Here is a 14,359-nt window from a genome sequence, read left to right as displayed (position 1 = left end):
ATACCGACCGCAAACGACGCATACGGGTCTTTGGGACAAAGTAGTCTTGGAATACAAAAATATTGAAATAAAAAATTTAAGGAATAAAAGACTCTCGCTCTAATTGGGTAATAAAACACTCCTGGTTTAACGGTTCAATTACCGTTAAAAGCCTTTATAACTAGTTGGGCAGCGTGTTTATCATTCTTGCTGTTTGAAATATTCAACCGAAGAAAGAGTAGTCTGGAAGGCCGCTACCTTTTCTCAGTCAATGTTGGAACACGTTGACTTGTGTCTCCATGCTTGTAACTAAAAATGAAGGAAACCTCTCAGATGATGATGCTCATAATGTGTTATCAATCATGCTAACGAGACTGCTGAGTGATTGCATCTGAAACCTGCAAATTTCTGAGTCTAGTAAGTTCTTTGTATGATTTTTTTTTTGGCATCAGATTGAGGAGAACATAAGTATTAATGTTGATGAGGAATTATGCGTCTTCCGTTTGAGTTTGATGTTCGAGCCCCTTTCATGAGTCATCTATACAAAACTGATTGAGGCAGAAAAGATATTGCGCCGTCATTTTGCTTGTGGAGGATATTTTTCTAAGTATTAGGCCATAACTTTGGGAAGGATCATAAATATACGAGGCTTCTAGCTCATATGTTTTGAAAGTAAAAATTTTACAGAACTGAGAATTTTGTCTTTCTTGTCTCCTTTCTAGTCTCTTTTCTAACTCTGCATACTACTGCTGTCGGGTGGACTCTCTGCGTTCTGCACCGTATGATAATTTGATAACTCCTAAACTTTTCTATTTTTTATTAGGTAATGTTTTGGTAACAATTGAGGTACACAAAAAAATAACATCGAACCTTTAAATTCGTGATATGAAGACATTTGACTTAAACTTGATTTATCTGTGTCTAAATTTCCCGAATGCTTTCTCTAGTAACTTTTGAAAAGTAACTTCCCATAATTTAAAGTTTTGGTAATATCCAATGGAATGCCAATGTCAGTATGGGTAGTGCTGCTGTCAATATTATAGTAGTACCAGATATTTAAAAGATGTAATGTATAGCGGTAATCAAGTCTGGGAATTTTAACCAATTTTTAGTACCGCGCAACATCTATGTTTAAATTTCACTGTGGCAGGAACAGCTTCTTTAGTGATGGAGTTAAAGTGGATGATTTCATACTTGCTCGACAAAATAGTGGAAGAAACTCGGATAAAGCATTAATTAACCAGCGGAAAGGCGGAGTAGTCACATAACCTCTATAAGCTCTTCTTTATATAAGATGCGAAGAAACGTATCTAATAGAATTAATAGGAACAGAGAAGGTATTTTACCCTTAACAAATAATGACAATGTTAACGGCATCGGAGTGTGAAATGTATGTGCCCAAAAAGGATACGGTTTGGCACAACTAAACACTGATTATGATATAATAGTCGAAATCTACATTTATAGGTAATTGGCTACTTTTCGGTCAGCGTGTTCCTGATGAGATCGAAATTCAGGAAGGCGTCATTAGCCACGTATTTTGAGATCTTATGATAACTGAGGGAGAGTAAATTCTCAAACTGAACATCGACTTTGAAGAAATAGAACTGAAAACGGTAAATTCAGAAGGTTAGCGATGCCTTCGTATGATCATTTTACAATACCGCTGTTGCTATGACTTCGTTTTTTTCTCCTGATCAACAAGCCGATGGCAATAATAATGGTTTACCAAAAAGGGGCGCTGATATTTTAAAGGAAGCTGACGCTTGAAGGAAGGACCGACTTTGTTATTTTTTCTTACTGAATGCTAGATCTGATTCAAATACAGCCAGAAAAGCAATTTTTTTCCTTTCTGTCACTGGCCAGGAAGCCTCTTGGTTTGGTTTAGGAACCACGGAGACATATATTATTTCTTGCGGACTGGCTGGTTCGTGTTCAACCTTTTTCTAAGCAATCCAATTCTTGAATCTTCTTCTAGATTTCTCTTTATGTATCCGTTTATACCCAAATGTTTCCGTTGTGCAGTACCAGTTTATGCTATTGACAAAATTCAGAAGTTATTGTGGATACGCTGATGGGTTTCGGTTATATGATAAATGTAATTTCTTAAAACGATCCAGTATTTAGGTGATATACTGTTCATGAAATTCGGCGTAGAGGACCAACTACCTATCATCGGTACTTCACTACTTATAAGTTTGGTTTTTATTAGGATGTTCTTGTTCGCGAACTTAACATAAAATCTTTTTGGCGGAGATATATTTGCAAAAAGCTGAGAATGTGACCTGAAGCAAAGTTTGGATCCAATTTACCTGGATTAAGAACATGAGCGTCCCGAAATGTTAAATATTGACTAGTATATAATTTCTATTCTCTTCAGCTTAATATTTCTTTCATATAACTTTTATTACCATAGTTTAGTATCTTTTCCAACACACTAGTCCGTCATAGTCAAATTGACAAACGGAATCGGTACAAGTTGGCATCCAAAAATTCCGGAATGCTTTGAGCGTGTCACAATTACTATAAACTGATCGCAATTTCGACACCAATTTTAAGATCAAAGAATGAAAACCTTCCAATAAAAGTCAGTCAACAAAAGAGCAATTATAACCATTTGTTACAATATCTATTATTATTATTTTCTATACTAACCTCCACATAATATACTTTCATCGGAGCCGTAGTACGGCTTGAGACACTCAGCTAATCAGGAAACTAAAAGCCAATGTCTGTCAAACAATTATGTCATGGGCGAATCCGTAAAACACTTATTTGGCCTGATCATAATGAGACATCATCATCCTGTGTATTAGTTGGGATGAATGAGTCATAATCCCAGCAACTGCCTAGTCATTGTAATTTGCCGTACTTAGTTCCTCGAACGCCGCAATATAGTTTCTTCTCAATTCTTCGTAAGCTGTTAAAAGTCGCATGCGCTTAAGGGCCTCCTGGAAAACGAGCTCAGGGTCCTTTTGCAAACACTCTCTCCATGTACGATGTGACTGTTTTGGTGCATATGGCGGTGTTGTTTCAAATTCAGGAATAATGCTGTCATCATACAGATATCGGACAGTGTTATCATCGAAACGAATAGGAACGCAGGAACACAGAACTGTCATTCGCCCATCCGTCAAATTTGCTTCTGTAGGTAGTACATGTAGCTTGAAGTCCGCATCTCGTAGAAATTTTTTCTTTATTTGTTTACAAAATTTAAATAAGGATTTAGCTTGCAGTGGGATGGGATCCTGACATTTTTTGAGGTCATTCCACTCAACCAGGTTCGTTTGGGAAATCATGTCACGCTGGTAATCTTTAAGCAGTGTCAATAAACGGGGGTCCTTTGGATTAATTGGGTTTTCTTCCGCCAGATCGATTAAAAATCCATCCGCTACTAAGAACCTCGGAGAAACATACTCTTCTTTCTTCCACTCTTCCTCAGGGACCCGTATATTTTTTAGTTGTTTTACTAGTACGATCAAAAGGTCTTCTTTAATAAGTTCGAGAGTGAATTTGTATTCTTCGATGCTCTGATAATACTCCTTATCAAACTTGGCTTGCATCTCAGAATTTGCCTGAAAAGTATCTCTTACATCCTCTAGAGATTGTGTGGTTTTTTCTATGGTCATTTTTTCCAATCTTCTTGCTAACTCCTCAACTAGTTCAATATAACTTCTATCCTCACCAGCAGAAATCAACAACAAGGCGACTTTGGATACAGGAAAATTAGGAATTTGATCTAGTATTTCTCCAGAAACCTTACTCACTCTGATGTTATTTTTTTCCTCTTGGTCATTATGTTGCGTGAGCTGATTTTCTATTTGAGAAATATATGATGAGATTTCTCTCTTTACAACCTCTACTTCAGTAAACAGCTGTTTTCTTATATCCGGATAGGTCAGGTTGGAGGTTTTATCGTCAACGATCGGGTTTTCTCTAACAATAAACCTAAAAGCATTTTTCTTATTTTTGAGGGAGTCTAGTGTTGCTGTATTTGGCAAGACATACCCTATATGTGTAGCTTTTGCAGTTGTTGTCCTCGCACAGTACCACACAGGGGCTTTACCGTCCTTTCCGTTTTCCATTACTTTACAAAATTTAACAAAAATCCTCTTTCCTAATAATTGAAATAGCTGATCATCTTTCACAAAATAATAATTTGAGTTTAAACTGTAAAGTATGTCTAGGCTCACCGGATTGTAAAACCTTCTCAAATAGGTCCACCCCGCTAAGCCAATCTGTGCTCTTAAATTGTTATCGTCCCACTTACAGAGCTTCATTTCATTCAAGTATAGAAGGAAGCCCTCGATTATAATGTACTGGTGATTGACATTGATGTTAATTAGTGGATACTCCCGATCGGGGTCAACGTCCAACGAAAACTCACATACCCCAGCTAAGGACACTTCTTTATCTTTTAGCATCGGATGTATGTACACGGTGCCCCATTTTGGCAAATATAACCTGCAGCATCTACAAGCGAATGTCTTAATCACTTTGTAATGTAATTTACCTCTGATTCTCTTCAGGATTATTCTTCCATCTTCTAACAGGAAAAACTCTCGCAAAACTAGATTTATGTGTTTGAATAGTTCTATAGATCTCACTCCAACAAGTACTGAATTAGAATCCTTCTTTAGTCTCGTCCAATCTACCAAATTTTGTTGTGATAACTTTTTGTAGTCATCGTCATTCGGTAATAGTAATCTTATTTCGGGACTCCAAAAATTGATTGGTTTTCGTTTCACAACATCTACTAGCCATCCATCAATAACTGCGAGCCTGGCATTCATCTCTAGCATTTCTCTGATATTATTTATAACCATTTTTACGGCCTGTAACAACGTGTGATTATTGACATTATTGTTCCCATCCCACTGTTACCTAGTTTATATTCCGGGTCACATATGCTTAAATTCTCGCGACATACTTTTCGAGGCCGATAGTAATAAACCATAGAAAAAAGTACCGATCCTCGAAACCAAAGTTATAACTCTTAGGAAGGCTGGGAAAAAAGATTTTACTATTTGCTTATAGGTTTCTTGTTGGAAATTCTTTGTTCTACTATTCGTTCCAAGCCTCTTTAGATTCTGTTGCTAACTCGCTCGCTATTTGTTCTTTTTCAACAGAAAGCATAGACTTATTATTGTGACTAGGGCTCAGTTACCATTTGCCTGCTCGGGACAATCAAGACAAAGATCTCTAAATTGACGGTTTGTCGTGCGAGGCAGTTTTTGCACTAATTTATTGAAGCAATAGGGAAAATTTGGATTCTTTGTTTTATTCTTTAACTAAATCCGGCCTTTAGTTTTGTGTTATTTATCAGGGATATAATTTTTTTTGGGGGCTCATCGTAAATAAGACAGCAAAAGAGATGACTGCCAGCACGTCAGTTGCAGTAGGCTGTGCGGTGGGTATACCCGTCGGTGTGGGTATTATAATAGCGGTATGTTTTTGGTTTAACCTACAAAAAAGATACAAGAGGGAGGAACAAGACGATAGAGAATTGGAGAGAGCTATTTATGATGAAGGTGGTTTTGTATCCTTTGACAATTTTGGACCCGTAAGAGATAGTAAAGACGAAGCAGCACCAACTAATGCTGAGTTGAAAAATCCTGATCACACATCTGGTTCATCGGAAGGATCTGCTCATCGAGAAGAAAAAGACGGGAAATTGCGAGATCAAGAGAACCCATTAGGGAAAAAACATAGTAAATACTATGTGCCAGCATATCGTAGGAAAATAAATTTACTTCAAGTACGAAATAATAGCTATGGCAATAGTGCGAAGCAGAAATCCATTGTGGATTTACCAAGTATAAATAATAGCTCCAATGTTTCGTTATCATCTTCCCAACAGCATGTAACAAAGAGACAGATTAGTGTTTATGATCAGATGGTCCCTGTTATTGCTGATGAAGGACCAACCTTTTTTGCAGATCCTTCGAGTGATACTAATACTAGCAATGACCAAACAAAAGCTTCGATAATAGAACTTAAACATAATGTTCGCCAATCTAGTAATGAAAATCTAATAAGAAATTTACAGAATCAGGACTTTGGTTCCTATTACCCAAGGAGAGCTTCATCCTCGTTTTTAAATGGCAACATATCAAATACATCGTTCCATACAAGAAATTCCTCCATAACATCTGTAACTAAACACGATGCACTAGAGGATGTGTTTGCAACACCAAAAAGTGCGGCTCTATCACAATTACCATGCACTTTTGATAAAGATAACGAAGAATCGGATGATTACCATTCAGTAAAGGACATCAGGTCGGCAAAAGCAGACAAAGATAATAAGGATTTATACAAATTACAGAATAACTATGATGTGGGCAATATCGGGGAAATTGCTGAGGAAGATCAATATGAAAACGAGTTCACCAACTATTCACAGAGTAAGAGAGAGTTCATAGAAAGCCTCAGACCTAAATAGTACTGTTGATAAACTAAACATTATATTATAGTTAAAAAAACAAGAAAAAAACAAAAACAAATCAGTTCAGTTCAGTTCAAACAGTAAAAGTAAACAATCCAAACAGAATCCATTTCTTCTCTTATGACGTGCCACGGGTTTTAAAGATTAATCAAGACATAATTCTTAAGTTCATACTCTCATTTTCATTTTCTTTTTTCAATTTTTTCTTTTATTCATCGCTGCATAATTTGCTGGGCGCTTTTGCGTTGTTTAAGCGGAAAGAAATATGTTCCCTTAAAATTCCAGGTAATTGCGTTGCCGCAACTACTCATTAAGAAAAAATCAAGAGGAAAATTTTTGGAGAAGTACCCAAGCAAGTTAGTGTGTAAGTTAAATTTCATAATTATGCGATTGCCGTATATGCGATAGGGAAATTTAAACAGTTCGAGTACAGAGCTCAAGTTCGTTAACCGATGTCAAAATGAAAAAAAAAAAAAAAAAAACTAAGAGCCATAAAACCACAAGTTTTCTTCGGAGAATATTATCCATCTTGTGTTATGTACAATATACACCTATGCTTGTTACAAATTAAATGTCCAACAATTGAAAAATTTATCTTTTTTTCGTGACCCTTGTCTTCTCAACTGGGATTTAGTGGCAGGACCGATCCGTTTTCGGTAGAACCTCCTGACGTCATATCATGCTCGTTTGCCTTTTTAGCTTCCTTATGCAGTGTATCTGCCTTTTTATCCAACAATTCGTTAAAAAAGTCGTATCCTCCACTATGAGAACCTAGGCCGCTATCTTCTGTATGCGAGGCAATCCCCTGGTGTACCACCTGAGGCGTGGTACCGCTATTTTCGGCTGACTTTTCAACCGGAGGATTTGGGTTAGTAGTAGCTAAGGACCTCAAGGTTTCCCAGAAATCCAAGCCGTCTTCATCTCTCAATGGAGTATCGGATCTGGATGTCGTCCTTGATATTTCCGATTGATCGATGTGGTTGAATTTGCTGGCTGCCAGAGATGATGATGAATGATGTCCAGAAGATTCGCTTTTTTTTTTCTCCTTTTTCTTAGTATTACTGCTACCACTTCTTGCTGAACTTGGAGACGGATTGAGTAACTTATTCAAGTCAGCACCTCTTGTCGCATCTGATGAGCCCAAATGAGGTCGTATAGTTGGTGGTAAATAATTGAAATGTGCTATTCTATTAGGACCCACATCGGGTGGCATTTCCGAACCGCTCGTTGTATATGAAGCCGTCGAACTTGGTGCCCTGCCATTTGTTCCATTGAAGTTCGGTGACATACTATTCGCACTAACGTTTCCTGGAATAATTTCGTTATTAGCGGCAGTAGAGTTAGTTGGGATCAATGTATTCGCTTGAGGATAAAATACAGATGGGCTGTTTGTTTCTCTATTACTTTGTGAGCCGAGTTCATTCTCATTATCAGCGGGGTTATGTGAAGTTGGTTCCAAACTGAATGCGTTATAGTTGGGCGTTCTTGATAAAAAATCGCTATCCATATTGTCGAGAGAAGTTCTATATTCTGGGTTAAAAGTATCACTGTTTGAACTTAACCCTGGAAGACCATTCCCCAATTGCCTACCCATATGTGGGAAACTTTCCATTAGTAAAGGATTTCCGTTAACATTTCCAGTATTTGACAAACCAGCATTGTTGCTGACAGGATGATCCGTGGATGTTACATAATGATTGTGAATATGCTGATGTATCGAAATTTTTAAAGAGTACTTCTTAGCTTGATCAACCAGCTCCTTTACTAATTTTGTACTGTCAATAGTTCCATTTGAGATTGACAAACCTTGACCATCTTTTAACGTAAATTTCCATTGCGTGCTGGAGGAATTTGGTTCTCTAGTTTTCATGGCAGAATAAGCATGTTTCGGGGATTCTGAAATACCAGTGCCACTCATCATATGCTCATCGAGAGACGCTGGGTTGAATGCTGGTGGGAGACTTGTCTGTGGGCTATCAGATGTTCCTCCAGGACTTTGCTTATTCATTGGAGAAAGATTATCAATAGGCAAAGAGACTTTGCTCCTACTACTACTCGTATGAGGTTGGCCGATTTGCGTCATCCTAATTGGTGGAGGTGCGGAAATTTCTTTTAAAGAAGGTAATGGTTGTGGCTTGTTATCATTTAAACTAGCTCCATCATTTTCCTTTAATTTTGGTAATTTGCTCGACTCGTTCTCTTTAACGTTCAATATATCTTGCTTTATCAATGAGGGGTTATTCCGCTGGGATAGCTGCGATTGTTCTTCGTTATTTGGTGTGGAGTCTGACCGTATATCAGAATCGGCGGTTGGTTGTTGTCGGAGTTTTCCGTCTGTCATATCTATGTTCTTGTTTTCTTTTATGGCTTTGGTAATTACCTCCGATGCTTGTCCTCGCACAACCATAGTAATAATTTTCCTCCATCTGTTTCTGCACGTTAAACTTGGTCTGAACTCCATTTCCGACGAGATTTTTCTCCATTTTGTGCCGTATGCCTTCACCTTACTTATTAGATTTAAATCTTCCCCGAGGGTCCATTCTCTCAGCCTTCCTTTACTTCCAGGCCCTAAAACTTCAATGTACCTTTTTGCACATTGATCCTCTGTCCTTCCAGGAATATCCATGGAGATACTCAGCCAGTGAGGCCCATGTTCTTCATAAGCTTTCAGGAGCTGCTCATCCTCGTCTTGTGTCCATTTGCCTTTCTTCAAGTTTGGATCCAGAGATCCTGTCCAGCGCTTTCTTACGTCCTTGGAAGTTCTTACGGTATGTTTGAATCGTGTAGCTAAAACATCCCAGGCGATGCATTTAGAAAGATGGTTGGACTGTTGGATTGTCTTTACATCTTCAAGTCCATTCTCATAGCCCAATTCCTTTGCGGATTCGTTAACTAGTGATCGTAGCATATTGTCGTCATCCTTTGACCATGAATTTCTTCCATTTTTCCTGTGTGTCTGGTAGCCAAGTGATTCGGTCACTTCAAGTAAATCGAAACCGGTTCCTCTTTTTGGCTTACTTTTTCGTATATCTTTGGTACTTGTATTCGACATGATCTCGATAAAATATGACCTGCGAAAAAAAAGAGGAGAATGCTACAACAAAAGGTTTAAGCGAAATCAATTTCGTTTCCCCCACTAGAGATGAAGGATTATTGCAGAGAACGGTTCAATTAGCAAACCAGATGATTAGAAAGCAAATAATAAGCACAAAAAAACGTATACTAGTTCCCTATAGTCAACCAATAAGAAAAAATTCTTATTATTATAAAAGTAGCTGGTTAATTTCGATCACTTTAGACTTTTCTGGGGCCTTTGTTCTGTTACTGGACCCTATTTCTTCTAAAGGTCTTAGTATCATTACTCATTTTCATTTTTTATTTTTTTCTTCGTCCTGCTCATCGCATTGTTCGGACCAAGAAAAAAAAAAAAAAAAAAAAAGAAAAAAACGTAGTTTCTCCGGTGCTCGTCGTCAAAGATGATTTCCCCACATCTATTATAAAGTTTTTCCGGAGTGCTAAAAAGGGATTGACATTTCTTCGAGAAATAAGTGAAAAACGCTTCTAAAATGAGTGTTGAATAATCATTGCGTTGGGTATAAGCTCTGAAAGGTTACTGCTACTGCTAGTAGTCTTTCAAGACCTTCAATAAAACTAAATTGCCGTGGCATTGACTTAATTTTCCGTTTTCTGCTCGCCAAAACGGACGTTGTACAAGACAATGTTATTAAACCCAGATCAGATTCTAAATCTAGTTCGAAATGTCTACGAAGTTGATATCAAACAGTTTTATTCGCAATTACGACTAAAGAACTTAAGGGGACTGTTAGATCATGCTGCTCATCTATTTAATGTCTACTTGAGGGATTTAGAAATTAATCAGGAAATGGAAGCTTTGACTGCCTTCATTATTGGCTGTTATTACCTGTACCTTATTATTCCCCAGTCGTTGCAATTTCAAACAAGAAATAATCTCTATAGCAGTTATGCAAAGCTAAAAAACGACTATCAAGACGAACAAGTGATGAGCCATGTATTAAAACTGGTCAGGGACGAGAGTACTGTAATTGCTGACCGGCATCTATCCGACTCAAACGGAATCTGCAAAACCATTAAAAGAAAAAGAGCCTACTCCTTACCTCTACGACCATTACCTGTTCATATGGCCTCTTTGTCAATACATAATCAATTGGAGGGCCCAATACACGAAATGCCGAAAGAGTTAACAAAACCAATAAATGATACTTCAATGGGGGACATCACTAGCGAAAGTGATAAAATTGCATCCGGTGATAAACTGGAAGCTGATTTTGAAGAATCAGATTACAGAAACAAAGAATTAGTATCAAAACCCTCGTATTTAAAGTTAAGTACTAGAAAAGACGCTTTGTTCAAGACTTTATCTAGTCCAGCAACAGCTCCTACCATGCACTCCTTCGAGATTTCGTCACAGATTGGAGAATCTAGCCAAGATTCTTCTTCCCTATTCAAGGTGGGAAAGCACAAGGAAGATGAGGAAGAAGAAAAAGAAAAGAAAGAAGACATAAAATCTTCGGCCTTAAAAACTTATAAGCTACCGGTAATTGAAGATTCAAATGATCTTTTATCAGAGTTATCCATAACTGGCCTGCAAAATCCATGTAATACATGTTATATTAACAGTATAATTCAGTGTCTGTTTGGCACCAATTTATTTCGAGATTTGTTTTTAACCAAGAAGTATAGGCTATTCCTCAATACTAGCAAATATCCGAAAGAAGTCCAACTTTCCCACTCGATTTACGTTTTATTCAAGAAAATGTATCTGAATGGAGGAAGGGCAATTATACCAAATAGATTTTTGAAAATGTGTAAAAAGTTAAGGCCCGATTTGAATATCCCAGACGATCAACAGGATACACAAGAATTTCTATTGATAATCTTAGCACGAATACACGAAGAGCTCTCAAGTGAAAATGTCATCAAGTATTATCCAGACCTCGTTTCATATGATGCCAATGCTTTGCAAGTTAACCCATCTAAGTACCGGAAGTGGTATGAGAGAAATGTTATTACTGATGGATTATCCCCAATCGATCACATATATCGCGGGCAGATGGAAAACATCCTGAAATGCCAGCGCTGTGGTAATTCTTCTTATAGCTATTCCACCTTCTATGTTTTGTCACTTGCAATTCCAAAAATATCATTGTATAGTTTTACCAGTAAGTCCAAGAAAATTAAATTGGAGGATTGCATAAACTTATTCACAGGCGATGAAGAACTGTCTGGCGAGAATGCTTGGGATTGCCCTAATTGTAGAATTACTGATTCCAAACCCAAAACAGGAGAAAATATTAGCCAGAAAAAAAAACCAACATTGTTTAGTTTTCATTCCAGATCAAGGTCAAAATCGCCTCATCATCATCATCATCATCATCATCATCATCAAAGCGATGATGCAACAAAAAATTCAAAGAAGCGGAATCCTAAAAAGCTAACTACAGTAAAGAGTTTAGATTTCATAGTTTTACCTCCGATACTTGTCATTCATTTATCGAGATTCTATTATGATTTAACGAAAAAAAACAGTACCATAATAACCTACCCACTGATATTGAACATTATTTTGAAAAACGGTAAAGTGGTTCGATATAAATTATATGGAACGGTGAATCATTCAGGCAATCTTATTAACGGTCACTATACGTCTGTTGTGAATAAAGAAAGGAGCCATGAAATTGGGCTGAATAGACAGGTTTGGGTAACATTTGATGACGATTATATACAGCAACATAACAAGAATCGCAATGACTTTGAGGCAGGTAAAACAGAAATGTCCAGTAGTGAGGTATACGTGTTGTTTTATGAAAGAATGGATGAAGGGAATTATGAAGAAGAATGTTGTTAATTGCATCGTATTTTTGAATTTTCTTATGTATATACATAAATATATGTTTGAAAGATTACTTAGAAAAACATGTGCCTGGTCAAGTTTCAGCTTCAAATAACCTGAAAAAAGGGAAGAAGAGAAAAGATTGATAAAATATATATATTACCAACATTTCACCATGTTGAAATGTTTGTCCTTTTTTTTTTTTTTTTTTTTTGGATTGAACATACTGACCGAACATGTTTCGTTTACTCGAATTGAGGACCAGCGGCTAATACGTCTGGAGTGGCTCTGTCTTGATAAATTTTGAAATTTTCAACAAACAAGTTTGCCAAGTTGGTAACGGCGCCTCTATATTTGGACTCACCCTGAGACCAGTTTTTAGCAGGATTCAAGAGCTCAGCTGGAACACCATTAACCTTGGTAGGTACCTGTAAGTTGAAAATTGGTAAAGATTCATATGCTTCATTGGCCAATGAACCATCATGAATAGAATCTAATATGGCCCTTGTGTATTTCAATGGACAACGTTTACCACCAGACACGTATGAAGAACCAGTCCAGCCGGTGTTAATTAAGTACGCATTAGCCTTATGTTGAGACATCTTTGTAGCTAACATGGTAGCGTATCTGATAGGGTGCAAGGCTAAGAAGGGTTGTCCGAAACAAGAAGAAAACGTTGGTTCAGGTTCAGTAACACCTTGCTCAGTTCCAGCCATTTTAGAAGTGTAGCCAGAGATGAAATGGTACATGACTTGTTCAGGAGTCAACTTAGATACTGGTGGTAAAACACCCGAAGCATCACAAGTTAGCAAAATAATGTTCTTTGGATGAGAGTCCGCCAAACATGGAATCTTGGCACTTGGAATGTAGTCGATTGGATAGGCACATCTAGTATTTTCAGTAATAGAAGAATCGTCGTAGTCAACAACATGCGATTTTTCGTCATAGATAACATTTTCTAACACAGCACCAAACTTGATAGCGTCGAAGATTTCAGGCTCTTTTTCAGCAGACAGATTAATACATTTGGCGTAACAGCCACCTTCAATATTGAAGACACCATGATCAGACCAACAATGTTCATCATCTCCGATTAACAATCTATGAGGGTCTGCAGATAAAGTGGTTTTTCCGGTACCACTTAGGCCAAAAAATAAAGTGACATCGCCGTTTTGAATGCCCTGGTTAGCGGAAGAGTGCAGAGTCAAAACGTTATGGTGAACTGGCATCAAATAAAACATAACTGTGAAGATACCTTTTTTCATTTCACCGGCGTATTCAGTACCCAAAATGATCATTTCCATAGCTTTGAAGTTAATTTCGATGGTACTCTTTGAAGACATATCCTGGGTGTGCAAATTGGCTGGGAACTGACCAGCATTCCAAACAGTAAAATCAGGTTCACCAAAATGAGCTAATTCTTCTTCTGTAGGTCTAATAAGCATGTTTGTCATAAACAAAGCGTGGTAAGCCCTTGCACAAACAACACGCACTTTGATTCTGTATTTTGGATCCCATCCAGCAAATGCATCGACAATGTAGATGTGATCTCTTGTTCTCAAGTAATCTGCGGCTCTTTCACGGTTGATAGACCATGTTCTTTCAGAACATGGTTTATTGACGGGACCCCACCAGATTTCGTCTTTCGAGGTAGGTTCTTCAACAATACGTTTGTCCTTTGGAGATCTTCCGGTTTTGACACCAGAATAAGCGATCAAAGCACCACTTGATGAAATCACCGTCTTATTTTCTTTCAGGCCATCCTCATACAAGACAGCAGCTGGGGCGTTACGTCTGATTGTGGTGACTTCGTCACTAAGAGCCAATTCTTGTCTGATTTTTTGTTCGACTTCGGAAGTAGATCCTACTGTAGCATTCATTTTAGAAGGGGACATATTGTTTTTTTTTATGGAATGATTGATTGAGTGAGTTTAGTTTTTTTTTATTTTTGAGTTAAACAAATATGATTATTGTTTAAACTGAAACAATGAGATATATGTATATCTGGGAAAGGCTGTTGGTTATCTGTCTTACTTCTGTATATTTGAGTGGTAAGCACA

At 37.5% G+C, this 14,359-nt stretch overlaps 5 protein-coding genes across 5 annotated transcripts; 2 read left to right on the top strand and 3 right to left on the bottom strand.

Moving 5' to 3' along the window:
* Window positions 1–2,828: 2,828 nt before the first annotated feature.
* On the bottom strand, window positions 2,829–4,805 carry SIR1 (Sir1p; the record flags this gene model as incomplete). Its single annotated transcript, XM_033911828.1, has 1 exon — window positions 2,829–4,805. The coding sequence occupies one exon, from the start codon at window positions 4,803–4,805 to the stop codon at window positions 2,829–2,831; it is 1,977 nt and encodes a 658-aa protein (XP_033767719.1).
* A 548-nt stretch (window positions 4,806–5,353) lies between these two features.
* On the top strand, window positions 5,354–6,424 carry SKG1 (Skg1p; the record flags this gene model as incomplete). Its single annotated transcript, XM_033911827.1, has 1 exon — window positions 5,354–6,424. The coding sequence occupies one exon, from the start codon at window positions 5,354–5,356 to the stop codon at window positions 6,422–6,424; it is 1,071 nt and encodes a 356-aa protein (XP_033767718.1).
* A 622-nt stretch (window positions 6,425–7,046) lies between these two features.
* BAS1 (Bas1p) lies at window positions 7,047–9,479 on the bottom strand (the record flags this gene model as incomplete). Its single annotated transcript, XM_033911826.1, has 1 exon — window positions 7,047–9,479. The coding sequence occupies one exon, from the start codon at window positions 9,477–9,479 to the stop codon at window positions 7,047–7,049; it is 2,433 nt and encodes an 810-aa protein (XP_033767717.1).
* A 666-nt stretch (window positions 9,480–10,145) lies between these two features.
* UBP11 (ubiquitin-specific protease UBP11) lies at window positions 10,146–12,314 on the top strand (the record flags this gene model as incomplete). The annotated part of the gene is made up of 1 exon (XM_033911825.1): window positions 10,146–12,314. The coding sequence occupies one exon, from the start codon at window positions 10,146–10,148 to the stop codon at window positions 12,312–12,314; it is 2,169 nt and encodes a 722-aa protein (XP_033767716.1).
* Window positions 12,315–12,544: 230 nt separating this feature from the next.
* Window positions 12,545–14,194, bottom strand: PCK1 (phosphoenolpyruvate carboxykinase PCK1; the record flags this gene model as incomplete). The annotated part of the gene is made up of 1 exon (XM_033911824.1): window positions 12,545–14,194. One exon carries the CDS (start codon window positions 14,192–14,194, stop codon window positions 12,545–12,547), a length of 1,650 nt encoding a protein of 549 aa, XP_033767715.1.
* Between the last annotated feature and the right edge of the window lie 165 nt (window positions 14,195–14,359).

The sequence above is a fragment of the Saccharomyces paradoxus genome, chromosome XI (genome assembly GCF_002079055.1).
Source record: "Saccharomyces paradoxus chromosome XI, complete sequence".
Taxonomy (NCBI): domain Eukaryota; kingdom Fungi; phylum Ascomycota; class Saccharomycetes; order Saccharomycetales; family Saccharomycetaceae; genus Saccharomyces; species Saccharomyces paradoxus.
The sequence above is the reverse complement of the archived record's forward strand: the minus strand, read 5'-3'. Positions and strand labels throughout refer to the sequence as shown.